The sequence below is a fragment of the Notamacropus eugenii genome, chromosome 1 (assembly GCF_028372415.1).
Source record: "Notamacropus eugenii isolate mMacEug1 chromosome 1, mMacEug1.pri_v2, whole genome shotgun sequence".
Lineage (NCBI taxonomy): Eukaryota > Metazoa > Chordata > Mammalia > Diprotodontia > Macropodidae > Notamacropus > Notamacropus eugenii.
The window spans coordinates 346214183-346229844 of record NC_092872.1 but is presented as its reverse complement, the minus strand read 5'-3'; the positions used below and the strand labels follow the sequence as shown (position 1 = coordinate 346229844).

Below are 15662 nucleotides of genomic sequence, written 5' to 3'. Positions count from 1 at the left end.
GTTGTTGTGAAATTCAAATGAGATAATGTATGCGAGGCCTCCCTGGGAAAGTTTAGGCTCTGCGTACATGTCAGCAACAGTGGTTGCTTTCATCTGTTCTCCGAGTCCTGTCTCCCTTTCAGACCAGGCCTCCAGATGTGGCTTCCTTCCTCACTTAGCCCCTCATATCTGGAATCCCCTGAATCCTCTACATCCCCTCCCCAAGTTCAGCACCAGAACAGTTCTAAGACCTAACGAAACTACACTCAAAGAAGCAGGGAAAAGACTTACATGAACTGATGCAAAGTGAAGTAATCAGAGCCAAGAAAACAGGATACACAGTAACAACAACAATGTCAACTGAAGGGACAACAACCACAAAACAATAAATGTTGCAAAATTACAAAGAAGATTGCCCCAAAGAGCCATGAGAAGACTCAATGCCTCTACAGAGAAGAGGGGGCCCTCTTATTCCTCTTTTTCTTTCTTTTAAAAAAATTATCTTAAGGAATGGCTCTCTGACAAGGGGGAAAAGGAAGAGATACGCATACACACAAAGGGAAATGAGAAATTTGGTAAAGTAAAAACTTTAAATTATAATAATTTTTTTAAAAAGACAAATAAGACACCCTGGGAAGGGGAGGGAGGGGGGGTGTCAGGGAAAGAGGGTTCTCTAATTTACTATGAGTACTTTGGAATCTCTATTCTCTTGCCTGAAGATTTCTAAGAACTCATCCACCCCCATCAGTGCTTCTGGCTTCTTCAAACACCCAGAACACCCCGCCAGGAGCATAAGGCCACAGATACAGAAATGAAAAATTATAGATATAGAAATACCCTTGGAGATCATCCAGTTCAATTCCTTTATTTTACAGATGAAAAAACCAAGCCCCAGGGAGATTAAATAGTTTGCCCAAAGTCATACAGGTAAACAAGTAGCAAAGCCAGGATCTGAACTCACATATTCTGAATTTAAATCACCATATCACAACATTGACCTACAGAGCAAGCAGACCAAGCACCTCAAAGGGCAGAGTTCCCAGTGTTCCTTGGGCTGTAGAACCTGAGTGACACTGACCTCTCTTATGCAGCCAGCCCTCTTTAACAATCGCGACGTCGTTCATGGCCGCCAGGAGGTGAGGAGAGTCTGGGTGGGCCCTGAGTGGTCACCTTGATCCTTCTGGAAGGACTGCAGGGGGCTCTGAACTCCCAAGCCTGGGCTCCGGTCCCAGCAATTCTGGAAGAAATCAAGAAAGAATGAGTAAGTTGGGCTGTTTCTAGGCCACAGAGTCACTCTGTTCCATGAGAACATTTAGGAACAGACTCAGGGCTGACAGCATCTAAGACTGATTATCCCACAAGGTGTCATATCTATCTGACTTCTACTTCGAGATTAAAAGGAATACCCCCTACAAAAAATCCCTCCAGACACCTTGGCCAAAATTGAAGTCAATGGTTTCAACATATATTTGCACATATCCTACATGCAAGGCACAATTCAGAGCTGCTAGAGTCCTGGGCCTAGAGTCAAAAAGACTTGAGTTCTAATCCAGCCTCAGACACTTATTAGCTGGGTGACCCTGAGCAAGTCACTTTACCTGTTTGCCTCAGTTTCCTCATCTGAAAAATGGAAGTAATAATAACACCTACTCGCGAAGATCAAATGACATAATATTTGTAGAGCATTTCACACTGGCACATAGTAGGTACTTAATAAATGCTTGTTTAAAAAGAAATATGCTCACAACCTGATCTGTAAACAGTGTATGGGCAGAGTTCCTGTCTTACCTAGACTTCTGATATGCTATAGTTTAACAGATAGCATAGAGCTGAGCACATAGTAGGTATTTTTAAAATGTCTGTTGATGACTAATACGGAAATATGTTTTGCAAGACTCCACATGTATAACCTATATCAAATTGGTTACTGTCTCAGGGATGGGGGAGAGAAGGGAAGGAGAGAATTTGGAACTCAAAATTTTTAAAAGCAAACGTTAAAAAATTGTTTTTACATGTAATGGGGGGGGGAATAAAATATTATTCATAGAAGAAAGTTTGTTGAATGTTCTTCCTCCCATCATCCATACTGGGCAGGCTAATCTCAGCATCACATCTCCTTTTGAGATATCTTTCCCCACACTCTTCTCCAGCCCAGGAAAGCCTTTCTTTCTGCCTTTCTGCTTGTTGAAATCCCAGGAGTTGAATTTGTGCTAAGGAAGTGATTCATATGTCTGTATCCTTTGACCCAGAGATTTTACTGCTTGCTAGGTGTATAATCCAAGGAGGTCAAATGTAGAAAGAAAGGTCCTATTTACACCAAATATTTATAGCAGCACTCATGTAGTAGGAAAGAACTGAAAACTAAGTAGATGCCCTTTAATCAGGGGACAGTTAAACAAACAGTGGTTCATAAATGTAAAGAAATGGTACAGCAAGCACCAGAAAAAAGACTACAGGGCAATCAGCGGAAGGCTTGGATGAAGTATTACAATAATATAAGGCAGAACCAGGAAAGCAATATGTACAGTGACAAAAATGTAAATGAGAATAACAAAAAACTAAATGTTGTACAAGGATAATGACCAACCGTGGTCCCAAAGGGAAAAAAAATATACCTTCCTCTCTTCATTACACAGTGGATGCAGAACACTGCCAATACGGTACTGTTAGATTAGATGATGGGTTAGTTTTACTAAGAAGTTTTTTTCTCCCTTTTTATCTCCTTTGTTACACAGTGTGGATCTTTTGGATGATAGATTTGGAAATGAAAGTGATACAAAATGAAAAATAACAATAAACATTAAAAAAATAAAATAAATCCTATGGCTCATTCAAGATACTTCAAATACAGAAAAGCTTCCAGCCCAAGGCTCAGTAGAAAGAACACTGACCCCTAGAGTCAGAGGACCTGGGTTCAAATCCTATCGCGTTCAAACACCTAGGTTCAAACATATACTTCCTATTAAGTAATATTACAAGAAGTCACTTCAATTCCCCTGGCCACAGTTTCCTCATCTGTAAAATCAGGGAGTGGCATGAGATGGCCTCTGAGGTTCTTTCCAGACCTAAATTTATGCTCTTTCCAATAACACTCATGATCAGCATTATACAGTGTCCCAAAAGTCTTAGGGCAGTTTTAAAGTGGGGTTTTTTCAAGCTGAAAAGACTTATGACTTTTGGAACATGCTATACAAGCTGGTGCTTGGGCTCTTTTGCTTTCTTCTGTGAGTCTTAGGTGAAAGGGAGGGAGGGAAGGAGGGAGGAAGGGGGAGGGAGGAAGGAAAGAAGGAGGGAAGGAGGGAGGGAGGGAAGGAAGGAGAAGGGAGGGAAGGAAGGAGAAGGGAAGGAAGGAGGGAGAAGGGAAGGAAGGAAGGGTGGGAGGGAGAGAGGGAGGAAGGAAGGAAAGGAGTGAGAGAGGGAGGGAGAGAGGGAGGGAGGGAAGGAAGGAAGAAAAGAAGGAGGGAAGGAAAGAAGAATGGAGGGAGGGAGAGAGGGAGGAAGGAAGGAAGGAAGAAAGGAGGGAGGGAGGAAGGAATGAAGGAAGGAGGGAAGGAAGGAAGAAGGGACTTATTAAGTGCCTATTATGTGACAGGATACTGTGTTAAATGATTTATAAATATTATGTCATTTGATCCTCACAACTTTAGGAGGTAGATGCTATTACTATAGCCATTTTACAGATGAGGAAACTGAGGCAAACAGAGGTTAAGTGATTGGCCCAGGGTCACAGTTATTACATGTTTGAGGCCAAATTTGAACTCAGGTCTTCCTGGCTCCACGTCCAGAGCTCTATCCACAGTGTCACCAGCTGCCTCTGTGTTGTGTATGTAATGGAGGACAAAGACAATTATCAATCTAAATCCCTACACTCCGAGCACTGCTTGTCTACAAGGGAGGAAATCAGACTATACGCAATAATCTGCATTGGAAAGAGCACTAACCTTTAGAATCAGAAGACCTTAGTTTGAAATCTGGCTCCATATCTTGTTACCCAAGTGATCTCGGGTAAGTCATAACATCTCTGAGTCTTAATTTTGTCCCCCATAAAATGAACATTTTGGACTAGATATCCTTAAGGACCCTTAGCAGCTAGGTGACATCGTGGAAAGAGCCATGGGCCTGGAGTCAGGAAGACCTGAGCTCTAACACAGTCTCAAACATTTACTAGCTGGATGACCCTGACCAAATCACTTAACCTCTGTCTGCCTCAGTTTCCCCTTCAGTAAAATGAGGATGATAAGCTATTATATACCTGCCTCCCAGGATTGTTGTAAAGATCAAATGGGATATTTGCAAAGCACTTAGCACAACATCAGGTACATCATGGGTGCTTAATAAATGTTTATTCCCTTCTTTAGGGAAGTTTTAAGTTTAGTTAAGTTTTAAGCATAGTCCTGGTAGAAGACTGAGCCTGCTTACTATTCATTACCTACTAACTAAGTAAAGAAAGGCTCTTCTCCAAGAAACGCTGGTTGGTCAGGTGATGAATTTTTCAACTATGGCAACCCCAAACCCTGTTCGGACTCCCTTCTATTTCTGGAGTGACAGTCACAAAACAAGGGGAAAGGGGGCAAAAGGTACTAAGAATCAAACAATTTTTAGACCATCTGCCAATATGAATTTAACTGGTGGTGCTCTAAATGTGAGATACTATTGTCTCATGACGAACACTGACACACTAGTAGAGGAAGTGAATCATATCAATATTGACATTCTCACAAATGAAATGGAGACAAGAGGAAGTTTCAATTAAATGGAAGGATGGCTCATAGGTTATTATTGGGGAAGCAAGTAAAGGTGCTGGCAGGCATTGGTTTGGATCCTTCACCCAAAAAGCAATAAGAAATATTTTATATTTAAGTTTATAATGTTTCTTTTTTTCTTATTATATATTTAAGTTTTAGTATTTGCCTAAAATAAAAGATTTTTTAAAAAGAAAAAATACAATAAAAAACATCATTTTATGGGATGCAGTTATCTCGTCTCGGTAAAAAATAAGCAAAAAAGACCACCATGAAGAAAATAATTTTTGTTTCCATGCCAACTTCTATTGTAGGAAACTATATAAAGGGAGGGAAATGCTACCAAAAAAAACACCCCAACCCAAAATGTGACATGATCCTCCTCCAAACCAAATCAACATATACATAGATGTTTGGAATCTTCAGTGTGAAGGTGGGTTGGGGCAGGAAGGGTTAGAATGGGGAAAAAGATCTATTCAAAAGCCTAGCAAGTGACAATTCCAAAGAACCCAGGAAGAAAAAAAAGAGGAAGAGAGAGAATTGATGAACTCTGAATGTAGACTGAAGCATACTTTTTTTTTACTCTTTATTTTTCTGGTTTGTGTGTTTTCTTTTGCAACATGGGTAATATGGAAATATGTTTTGCATGACTTCACATGTATAATGGATATTAAATTGTTTGCCTTCTCAAGGGGGGGAGAGGAGCAGGAGGAAAGAAAATCTGGAACTCAAAATTTTTTAAATGAATATTAAAATATTTTATATTTATCGAGGAACTATTAATAAAAGTATATTGTATGTACGTGTGTACATACATGTGTGTGTGTATATATATATATATATATAACACGCACACACATATGTCTTGCAACTATGTATCCTGAACACTTTCTTTAAAGTATAGAATTTGCAAACAGCAATCATCACACAGGCACACAAAATGAAATTGATAAGAACTTAACAGCAGGCTATAAATGCTTACCAAAGTAGGAGTCCTTTCTGAATCATCATGGGCAATCTGATTAGTAACTGGCTACAGGAAAGGTCAGAGATCAAAACCAAGTTGAAAGAAAGACTCTAGATATGAAATGAAACTGAATGAAGTTACAATTGCCTCAGCCTGACCTATTCAAAAAAGCTACTTACACAGAAAAATAGGAAATGGATGAAGGAAAAGCTGTGCAGTAGTTATCTCAACTTCCCCCACGAGCTTAATCAATGTAAGCAACGACTCTGATAAAAAGACCAAAAAGATTTACAAAACTATCTCAGCAAAGAAATATTAGATCTCCTTAAGCAATGAGAGACTGAGGCAATTAAGGGCCATACTTATTTACAATACAAATTTATTCACAAAATGTCACAAAGGAGGATAAGGGGACAATCTCCTCAAACAGCAAAAGGAAATAATTTCTCAAAGGATTTGCATAAGACCCAATTATGGCAGATCATCTCAAGAGCACTTTACAGGGGAAACTTGAAAGAGGACAAACAAATGGATGAAAAATGGAACAGATTCACCAGAGTCTCTAATGGCAATTTCGTTATCCTTGGCAAAGGAATCACCACAGACTTAAATGTCTCCAGTATGGTTGGACTAGACCAAATAGAAGAAATTTATGCTTATAAGCAACACAACCCTGAAAAACACTGAAGGATGTATTTTCAAAAATTCTGAATGAGAATAAGAAAACAAACAACTGAGAAAAAAATATCAGGAGACTTTTTTGGGTCCAGATCTTTGATATCAAGATTCAAGAGGACCTCCTGGAGAGGAAGTATCCTTTATGAATATAAATCTACAGTTGTTCAACAAACAACTGGAGGAAAAAAATCAGACTTATTTTGGTCAAGATCTGTGATTTCTAGATTCAGGCGACCTCCAGGTGAGAAAATTTCCTCTACCAAAAGCAGACCTGCAGATGTTCAGTAACTTTCAAGATGAGAGTAGTAGGGGGTGGGGGAAAGGGGGCACTCAGAGGTTAAATGACTTGCCCTGGGTCAGTCAGTATACTACTTAGAACAAACCCTGTCAATGTGACCCCAGGCAAGTTATTTAAATTCTCATTGCCTGCCCCCAGGAAACTCTCTCTGACCATAAACACTAAGGTATTAGGTCATCCTGACCCTTAGGCCGGGTTCTCTACCCATTTACACCCTGCTGCTTTGCCTTTTTATTACTGCCAAAAAACAAAAAAAACAATCAAGGAAACTTCATTATCTAATCCATAGGAAGACCCTCATCTCAATAAAATATTTACAAGAATGAGCTACATTCAAAGAGGGAAAACTCAATGAAAACATGAAAATGCAACAGACAAGGTTTTGCAAACAGTTTTCTATAACAAAAAACCATATAGAAGAAGTTCACTCACATGACTAGTTTGGAGACATTAGATCCCAATGTTTTAGATTACTTCTTTAAAAAAACAAGATTTGACTCAGTAGAGATAATTCAGTATCTTCCAGGTGATGATGATACAAAGTTCCATGATAGAGAGTACCCTATAAGGGGGCTCAGAGATACTCTGACTGAAAATATCAAGCTCAACACCAAAGGGACCTGTGTGGTCAAAAGGGCTCACTACACTCACAGAGGATGCCTATTAAAAAATCCAAATGGTATAGAAAGTTATTTGGCCCTACAGGACAAAAGAGAAGATGGAGACAAGGGCAGAGAGGGATGATAGAAGAGAGAGCAGATTGGTCATAGGGGCAATTAGAATGCTTGGTGCTTGGGGGGGGGGGGAGAAAAGGGGAGAAAATGTGGAACCCAAAATTCTGTGAAAATGAATGTTAAAAGTTTAATTAATTAATTAATTAATTTTTTAAAAAAAAGGATTTCAACTGCAAAAAAAAAAATCCAAATGGAAGAGATGAAGTTCTCCATTAAAGGCATGAACTCAGAGGATCTGAATTCAAATCCCGACTTCCCCAATTTACCACCTATGTGACCTGGGGCAAGTCATTTTTCTGTGGGGGGGGGGGGGGAGGTCTAAGTTTCTTCATCTGTAAAAAAATTTAAGAGTTGGGTTTACAGATAACATTGTGCAGACTGCATGAAAAGCTTGGATACTAACTGGACCTCCTCAAACAAGATTCAAGACTGCTCAAAAGAGATAGACGTAACAACCCACCCAGAAAAAACCAAATGGGGGAAGAATGTCTATTTCTACAACTTAATTAGCAGCCCACTGAGTCAGTCCAGCACAACACAGACCTTAGGCAGATATAGGAGGTGGAGAGACCATGAACTGGGACCAAAATCAAATAGAAAGATGACAGACAGAAGGCTGGACTACATCTGAGAAATTACATGGCACTTTTAATCATTCCAAGCTGCTCCCTGTCAAAAAAAAAAAGCCCATCTTTTCTTTAACACTGATGTTCTTTTGCTGGTACTATGTGGAAGTGAATCATGGAACATCATAATTTCAAAAGCTCAAAATTACTGATGACCATAAGTAAAGGCCGTGGAAGATATGTATGAGTAGGGCACGAGTGGGCTGCCACTGATCATCAACAATGACTTGAACTGAAACCAGCAATATAAAATACATCATTCAGGAAATGTTTAGTCCAAAAAGGCCTGGTCAGCCTTCGGAGTAGCTGGATCCATAAAAGAACTACCTAAGGGGTCTTTGAACACTTAGCAAAAGTTAAACTACCTACAGCAGAGGGCCCAAGAACTTGTGGGGTTTTTAAGAATTTTGACAACTATATGTCAATACATACACATTTTACAATCCTATGTATTTTCTTTGATGCATATAAAAACATTCTGAGGGGTCCATAAAAGTAGGCTTCCCCAGCCCGCAAAAAGGGATCCATTACATAAAAATGATTAAGAAATTTTGATCCAGAGGGAGGCCTGCAGCACATTAGATAGATCGATGGGGGACTGATGGGAAGACATGGAGAAGAATTGCACAGGAGAAGACACATCATAGATGGGGTTGTTATCTGCAACTTGGAGGGAATTCCCTCCATACCAATGAGAACATGGATCACTGACGTACTTATTGTTAGATGTTAAAAAACAGCAAAGACCCCCAAAGCCACTAAACTAATACTTTTTGACCCAGGGATACTACCATGAGGCCTATAACCACAGGAGAGCAAAAAAATGAGGAAGATAATTCATATACAGAAATATTTATAGCAGCTCTTTTCATAGGAGCCAAAAAACGGGAAACTAAGGGGAAGACATGGGGAATGACTAAATAACTTATGGTTCATAAACATAGTGGAATATTATTTCACCATTAAAAATTACAAAATGGAAAGTTATAGCAAAAACAAAGCCTTCTATCAACTCATTTGGAATAGACTGAGCAGAAACCGAACTACGGATACAATAACACTAGTATAAAGGAAAACAACTTGGAAAGACCTTAGACCTCCAGGCAATGCAGTGACAAATCACAATTCCAGAAGTGCCATGATGCAACATGCTACCCATCTCTGGAAAGAGAGGTGACAGACTCAATATGAAGAATTAGATATATTTTTTTTTGGACATGGCCAATTCGGGAACTTTTTTTGCTTGAGTCTACATGTCTGTAACAGGAATTTTGCTTTTCTTTTTTTCTCACAATTGGGAGAATATGGGGAAGAGGAGGTGGGAGAGGAAGAAGGCAGACCTTCATCTAGATTTTTAGACATGGTCAATGAAGGGAATTTGCTTTGACTATGAAAAGTTTATTTTGGTGCAATGGGGGTGCGAGAAGTGGCAAAGAGAGAAAATAAATGTTTGGCTATTAAAAAAATAATAATGAATGATAGCCTAGGCCAAAGGAAGGAGGCTGGAACTGACATTCAGGAAACTTGATCTCTGTGGCTCTGTGGCTTTGGTCAAGTCTCTTCTCTTTCCCTGGGCATGTTTCTCCCTCTAAAATGTGGGATTTGGAAGAGATGGTCCTTTCTATCTCTAAGGTTTTGAAATTATATTACAAAGATAACAATATAAAATACTCCACTACGCTAAAGTACTCTAATATACTCTATACTTTAGATCATAAGTTCTGGAAAATGGAAAAAAATTCCTCAAGACTAGAAATCACAGAAGATGAAAAGAAATAGTACCCGAGTTAGATTCTGAAAGACAGATAGGAGGGGGAAAGGTTATAGTAAGATATTCTATTTAATGCGTAGTATCAAGTCACAGAGACCAGGGTTGTATATGATATATCAAGGGCAACCAGCTCAAGAGCCAAGGGCCCTAACTGCCAAACAGAGAGATAATAGTTTTCTCCTATCAACAACAGGGAGTCATTGAATGACTTTGGTCAGTTATGCTTTAGGAAGATGTCTTGAGCAAAATCATCTAAAGAAGGGATAGACAAGGCAAGGAAAACCAGTCAGGAGGCTACTATAATAGTAAGTCCAGATGAGAGATGATGAGAGGCTGACTTTGCACTAATTCCAGAGAAGGGGATATATGACAGACTGTGGAGGTAGATATAGGACTTGGTGAGTAATTGGATGTGGAGGTGATATAGACAGAAAAAATTACAAGGATCTCAGAGGTCTCAAGTCTGGGTGATAGGGAGGACAGTGGGAGGCTGGTGACCTTGCACAGCCCTCCCTCACTCAAATCAAAGTCAACTGCAAGTCATGTCATCATCTTGATGTCATAGTACTCTTTGAGAATGAAGGACAAACACAACAAGAAGTCTCTGACACCCAAGAACAAGGAAATTGGGAGGAAGGACGGGTAAGGGAGGGAAGATGAGTTCATTTGGGGACCTGGTGAGTTTGAAGAGACAGTGGGGTATCCAAAATAAAGATACTCTTTAGGAGATGTGGCCTACAGGATGGTAGAAGGCAACTTTGTACATCTTGGACTTCAAATTCCAGGAAACTTCATCGTCATCTTTCATCTCCCTTACACATTACCACGTATATAATTACCTCCATTTGTGTCTTATTACCCTCAGACTGTCACCTCTATGAGAATAAAGACTGTCTTTTCCAAATCTTGTTATCTCCCTTAATACTGTGCACAAGCCTCTGTACTGAGTAGGCATTTAATAAGTGTCTGTTTATTGATCTTTGCAGTGGTGGCAGATTATGGGTGTGGTACATTTCATATAACTATCAGCCTCAGTTGATAAAACAGTTAATATTGCTACAAAGGGCTGATTCTCAAGGGATAGGAGAGAGGGATGTATTTGGAAATGAAGGTGATAAAAAAAGATATAAAAGAAAAACTCTGAACATTGAAAAAAAAAAGATCAGTCATTCAACAAGAATTATTAAGCCCTCAATCTATGACACAGTAGATACAAAGAGAGGCAAAAATTGTCCCTGCCCCAAAAGGAACTCACGTTCTAATAAAGAGGCAAAGAGATAAGTAGCTACAAGATACACAACTTTAGTAGGAAGGATCTAGCAACTTTGGGGGATTGAGAAAGGCCTCTTGCAGGTAGTGTTTGAGTGGAGTCTTAAAGGAAGCCAGGGGGATTCTATGTGGCAGAAATGAGGAGGGAGAGCATTCCAGGCATTTGGGAGGAAGGGGAGGGAGGTAGGGAGCAGCCAGTGCTGAGACAAAGAGATGGAGTGTTGTATTTGAGAAACAGTGGGTTGTTTATTGAACGAAATTAGAGGATCCTGCCAAGTAAGACTATGGAGAAGAAAACTTTATGGACTGCACCTTAGAGGATACCCACATTATGGAGTCGGAAAGAAGATGGAAACAAACTAAGACTGAATCCAGAAAAAGAGGGTGATCAGTGTTCAAAAGCTATAAGAGAGGTGGAGAGGACTGAGAAAAAAAACTGTACCAAAGGCCTGTCGTTGGCTCCCTGCGGGAAGGGGAGGGGAAAAAGGAGAGGCACTCCCCCACCCAGAAACACTCAAGTCTCACCCAGTGCAGATAATTGCATGGACATCAGAGGTGGGGGGTGAGACACAAAATCCAAACACGCCAAAAAGTTATTCCCTTAAAATTAGTCTACACCCTGAGCCACCCTAGAATCAAGAGGCATTCTCTCCAAACAGCTGAAGGCCTCTTTTGGGCAGAACCTAGCTCACCATGCGACCCTAGGCAAGTCACAAGCACTGTGGACTTGTTTCCTCACCTGTAAAAAGGTAAGGAAATAATAAAGCCTGCCCCACCCCCTCTTACGGTAAAAGTTGAATGAAGTAATAGGTAGGAAAGCATTTGGGGAAACCAAGGGACTAGAAACAAACATTGTCCCACTCACTGGTCGAACTCTCAAGAGGCCCAGCATCTGTATATTTATTATAAGATGCCTTGCAAACTTTAAAGCCCTATATATAAATGCTAGCAGTTATTGTTATTAAGTCCTACCTTCTCCAGGAAGCCCTTCTAGACTACTACAACTTGTGCTGACCTCTCCCTTCCTGACCAAGTGCACTAGTTCTGAAGTCCCGTTTTACATATGATCTTGCATCATATATTGTTTACAAAGGCAGTCTCCAGACAGAATGCCCAGACGCACAGATCACATCTCTCCTTCTGATCTCTCCCCTGGTCAGAGCTGAGCACAGAACCAGACACACAAACTCAATGCAGAGTAAGGCAGCACAGCACACTTGCTAGCTTGTGGTCATGGACAAACCATTTCCCCTCTCTAGGCCTCAGTTTTCTTATCTGTAAAATTAGACTGCTTACAGCACAGTTGTGAAGAAAGTGCTTTGTGAACCTAAACACATTAAAGACCATTCAAAGGGTGAGGATGAAGGTGTGAAATTTTCCAGGTTTCAAGAACAAGCTTGATGGGACCTAGAGATTAGTAGAAACTGAGAATCTCCCAACTCTTCCCTGGAGCTGTGCAGACCCCAAAGTTGCCCTCAAAAGACTAGCGGCTTTATAAATTCAAAATCAAACAACAAGGATTAAAAACTTGCTACGTGGAAAGAATCCTGTGGTCTGTGCTGAGATATGAACTTAAATGAGTCCCTCATGAAGCTCACAGACCGACAACAGCTGGAATGGCAAAAGAAATAGTTCAGAAAGGATAGGTGTCTTAAGAACCACCAAGTTATTCATGTCTTTCCCAAATACACACACCCACACAACCAACCTTCTCATCAGTGTGCAACCTGGCAACTCCTTGGTAACTTACAGTTGAAGACAGTTGCCTGAGGCAGTGAGAAGTTAGGCTTTGTGATCACACAATGAGCATGTGTCAAGAGGCAGGATTAGAACCCAGATCTTGGCAGTCTTTCATTCAAAGTACTTCAAGCAATGGCTCTCACAATCTAAAGGATGATCCTCTTTTAGAACTAATGAAACTGGCACAGAGCGCTGTGACTGGCCAAGGTGGTAGCTGGGCTGAAAACAAGTTTCTTAATTCCTCAACAAGCACTCTTTCCAGCCTATCCCCTCCACCCCACATAATAATAATGGACTCTATTTACCCCCCGCTGATAGATGAGGAAACTGAGGTGGAGAAAGGTAATTACTGAGGAAAGGTCATATTGTAAGTGAATACATTAACGACAAAAATAATCCTTCCTCACAGGTACAAGATGCTTTATAGCTTCCAAAGCACTTTCCCTTCCATTCTCTCATTAAATCCTCACAATAGGAGGCAAGGCGGTGAATCCTCCTCTCCCCACAGCCTAGTAAATAAAGACCTGCCAGTCAAGGGCCACCAGAGGCCAGCCCCAATTTACCCACCCAGGAATCTCACCTCTACAGTTAATTCCAGCTGTTTACTGTCCCCTCCATGAAGCCGTTCTCCACCCCTCAGCTAAGTCATCTCTCCCTCTTCCAATTTCTGCCTTTTAGACTGAAAAGCCCCGTCATATTCTCTCTTGAATCAATTATTTGGAGACAAGTCTTTTCCCTCTGTTAGACTGCAAGCTTCCTGAGAGAAGGGCATGCCAGGCTTCTTTGTATTCGAAGTGTCAACCGCAGGGTCCTGCCCACAACAGGCACTTCACATTTGCAGAACTGAATTTTACAGACCTAGACAAGTGAATCGATTTGCCCAAGGTCACACAGAAGAGACACGAGAGATGGGACCAGCACCCAGGGCTGTCCAGCAAAGTCTGATGCCGGGGATTTCGAGGAGCAAATCTTCCCCAAGCCCTGGCAGGGGCTCCCCTGGGGTGGCTAATCCGGTGTGGCCCAGCTCCCCGGGAGCCCCACGCCTCCCTAGGTGGGCACCTCAGGATGTGTGCCCCCGGGTCCCTTCCCGGGGGGAGGAGGGGAGGGATGGCACGCCGGCCGGCCCAGGCTCGCTCCCGGCCCCCAGCCCCGGCGCGCCCCGCCACGCCCCCCGCCAGCGGGCCGAGGGCGCCAGGAGCCTTGCGCTCGCAGGTCTGGGCTCCGGGGCCCGGCTGGCTTGGGGCGGCCAACAGCTTCCTGTTCGCTAATCGCAGGATACGGCGGCGGTGGGGAGAGGAGAGAAGGTCGGGGAGGAGAGGCGGGCAGAGGCGGGAGGGCAGCCAGCCCGGCCCCGCTTCCTTTTTTTTTTTTTTTGCACAAAAGGAAACACAAAAAGCCACGTCCCGGGGCGCAACCCCGTGGAACAAAGCGCCCGCGCCCTGGCCGCGCCGTGCCGCGGGTCTTGCGCCCGGGCGCACCAGGCCGGACCCCCGCCCCCGCGCCATGCGCCCCCCCTCTCCCGGCCCTGGGGCGCAGGAGGACGGGCTTCCCGACCCCGCAGGCCGCCGGCTCGGCCGGGATGCGCGCTTACCTGCGGAGAGCCGGGCCTGGCCAGGCCCCGGGTGGAGGGGGGGGTCTGTGCCGCTGGCGGGGCGCGGGCCTAGCCGGGCCGGGGCCGCCTCCCGCTCCGCATGCCAGTCCGCTCCGGGGCGGGGGGCTGGGGGCGGGGGGCGCGGCGCCTCCCCTCCCTCCTCCCCTCCTCCCGGGCCCCGGACGCCGCCGCCGCCGCCGCAGCCGGGATTGGCCGGGCCGGGGATCCAGCTGTGGCAGCCGCTGTTACAGCTGCCGAGTCCGGCTAGCCTGCCCTCCTCCCCCCTCCCCCTCCTCCTCCTCCTCCTCCTCCTCCTCCCGCCGGATCCGGGGCCGGGCGGGGGCTGGGCCGCGCTGGGGGCGCAGGGTCCGGCCGGGGAGGGCAGGAGGGAGGGGCGGCCCGGAGAGCCACCCCCCGGCCGCCTGCAGCGCTCTGGGCTGGGGCTACCGCGGCCCGGGCGGGCGAGGGGGGGGCGCGAGTCCGGGCGCGGGGCCTCCGGATCCCTCCAGCGCGTCCGGCTCCTCCTCCGCCCTGGCGCCCCGGGCTCACGCTGCCCTGCACACACGCTCCCCCACACTCACACACTCACAAACACAGACACACACCGCCCCGGCTAGCGCGCCCGCCCTCCCCTTTCCCCGCCCTCCCCCAACTATGCAGCCAACATCCGCCCGGCTCCTCCCCGCCTCCTTCTTCCTCTTTTCCCTCCTCCCCCTTCCCTTTCTCGTCCTCCTCCTCGTCTCCCTTCTCTTTTTCATCCTCTTCTCCTTCCTCTTCGCTCTCTTCTCCCCGCTCTCCCTTCCTCCTTTTCCTCCTCCCCTTACGGGGTCTTAGGAACACAGACTGTGACCTTGGCCATTATCCAGCCCAAGCCCCTCATTTGACAAATGAGGGAACTGAGTCTGAAAGGTTAAACAGGAGTAAAGCCCACTCCTTCCTCTTGTCTACTCCCATCTTCATCAGCTTTTAGCCCTAAGTTTGTTTTAGATTTGAATTTAGAACTGAAAAGAAGCTTGCTGGTCCTCTGTTAGATAGCCCCCTCTTTTTACAAGTAATAAAATAGCTGCTGCTGTGGCCAGACGCTTTGTAATCAATCATCTCATTGGATCCTCATGACAGTCCCAGGAGATCATTGCTATTATTAGCCCCATTTTGCAGGTGAAGAAACTGAGGCCCAGCGTTTAAGTGACCTGCCCAGGGCCACGTAGGTAATAAGTAACAAAGCTAGACTTTGAAAACCATTTGTTTTCCAGGGGAAGGAGAATAA

General features: G+C 43.9%; 1 protein-coding gene across 3 annotated transcripts in view; it reads right to left on the bottom strand.

The window, feature by feature from the left end:
* Positions 1 to 14516, bottom strand: part of AKT1 (AKT serine/threonine kinase 1) — a 138569-nt gene extending 124053 nt beyond the window's left edge. For 2 of the 3 annotated variants that reach the window (XM_072630054.1, XM_072630058.1), the window contains exons 1-2: positions 14396 to 14516; positions 1058 to 1216 (exon numbers count right to left, since the gene is read on the bottom strand). In XM_072630054.1, coding sequence (XP_072486155.1) covers positions 1058 to 1103 — 46 coding nt within the window. In that variant the 5' untranslated portion in view covers positions 1104 to 1216; positions 14396 to 14516. Of the gene's footprint in view, positions 1 to 1057; positions 1217 to 13384; positions 13494 to 14395 lie in introns of those variants that run through there. The other variant, XM_072630056.1, reaches the window with a different exon arrangement.
* Between the last annotated feature and the right edge of the window lie 1146 nt (positions 14517 to 15662).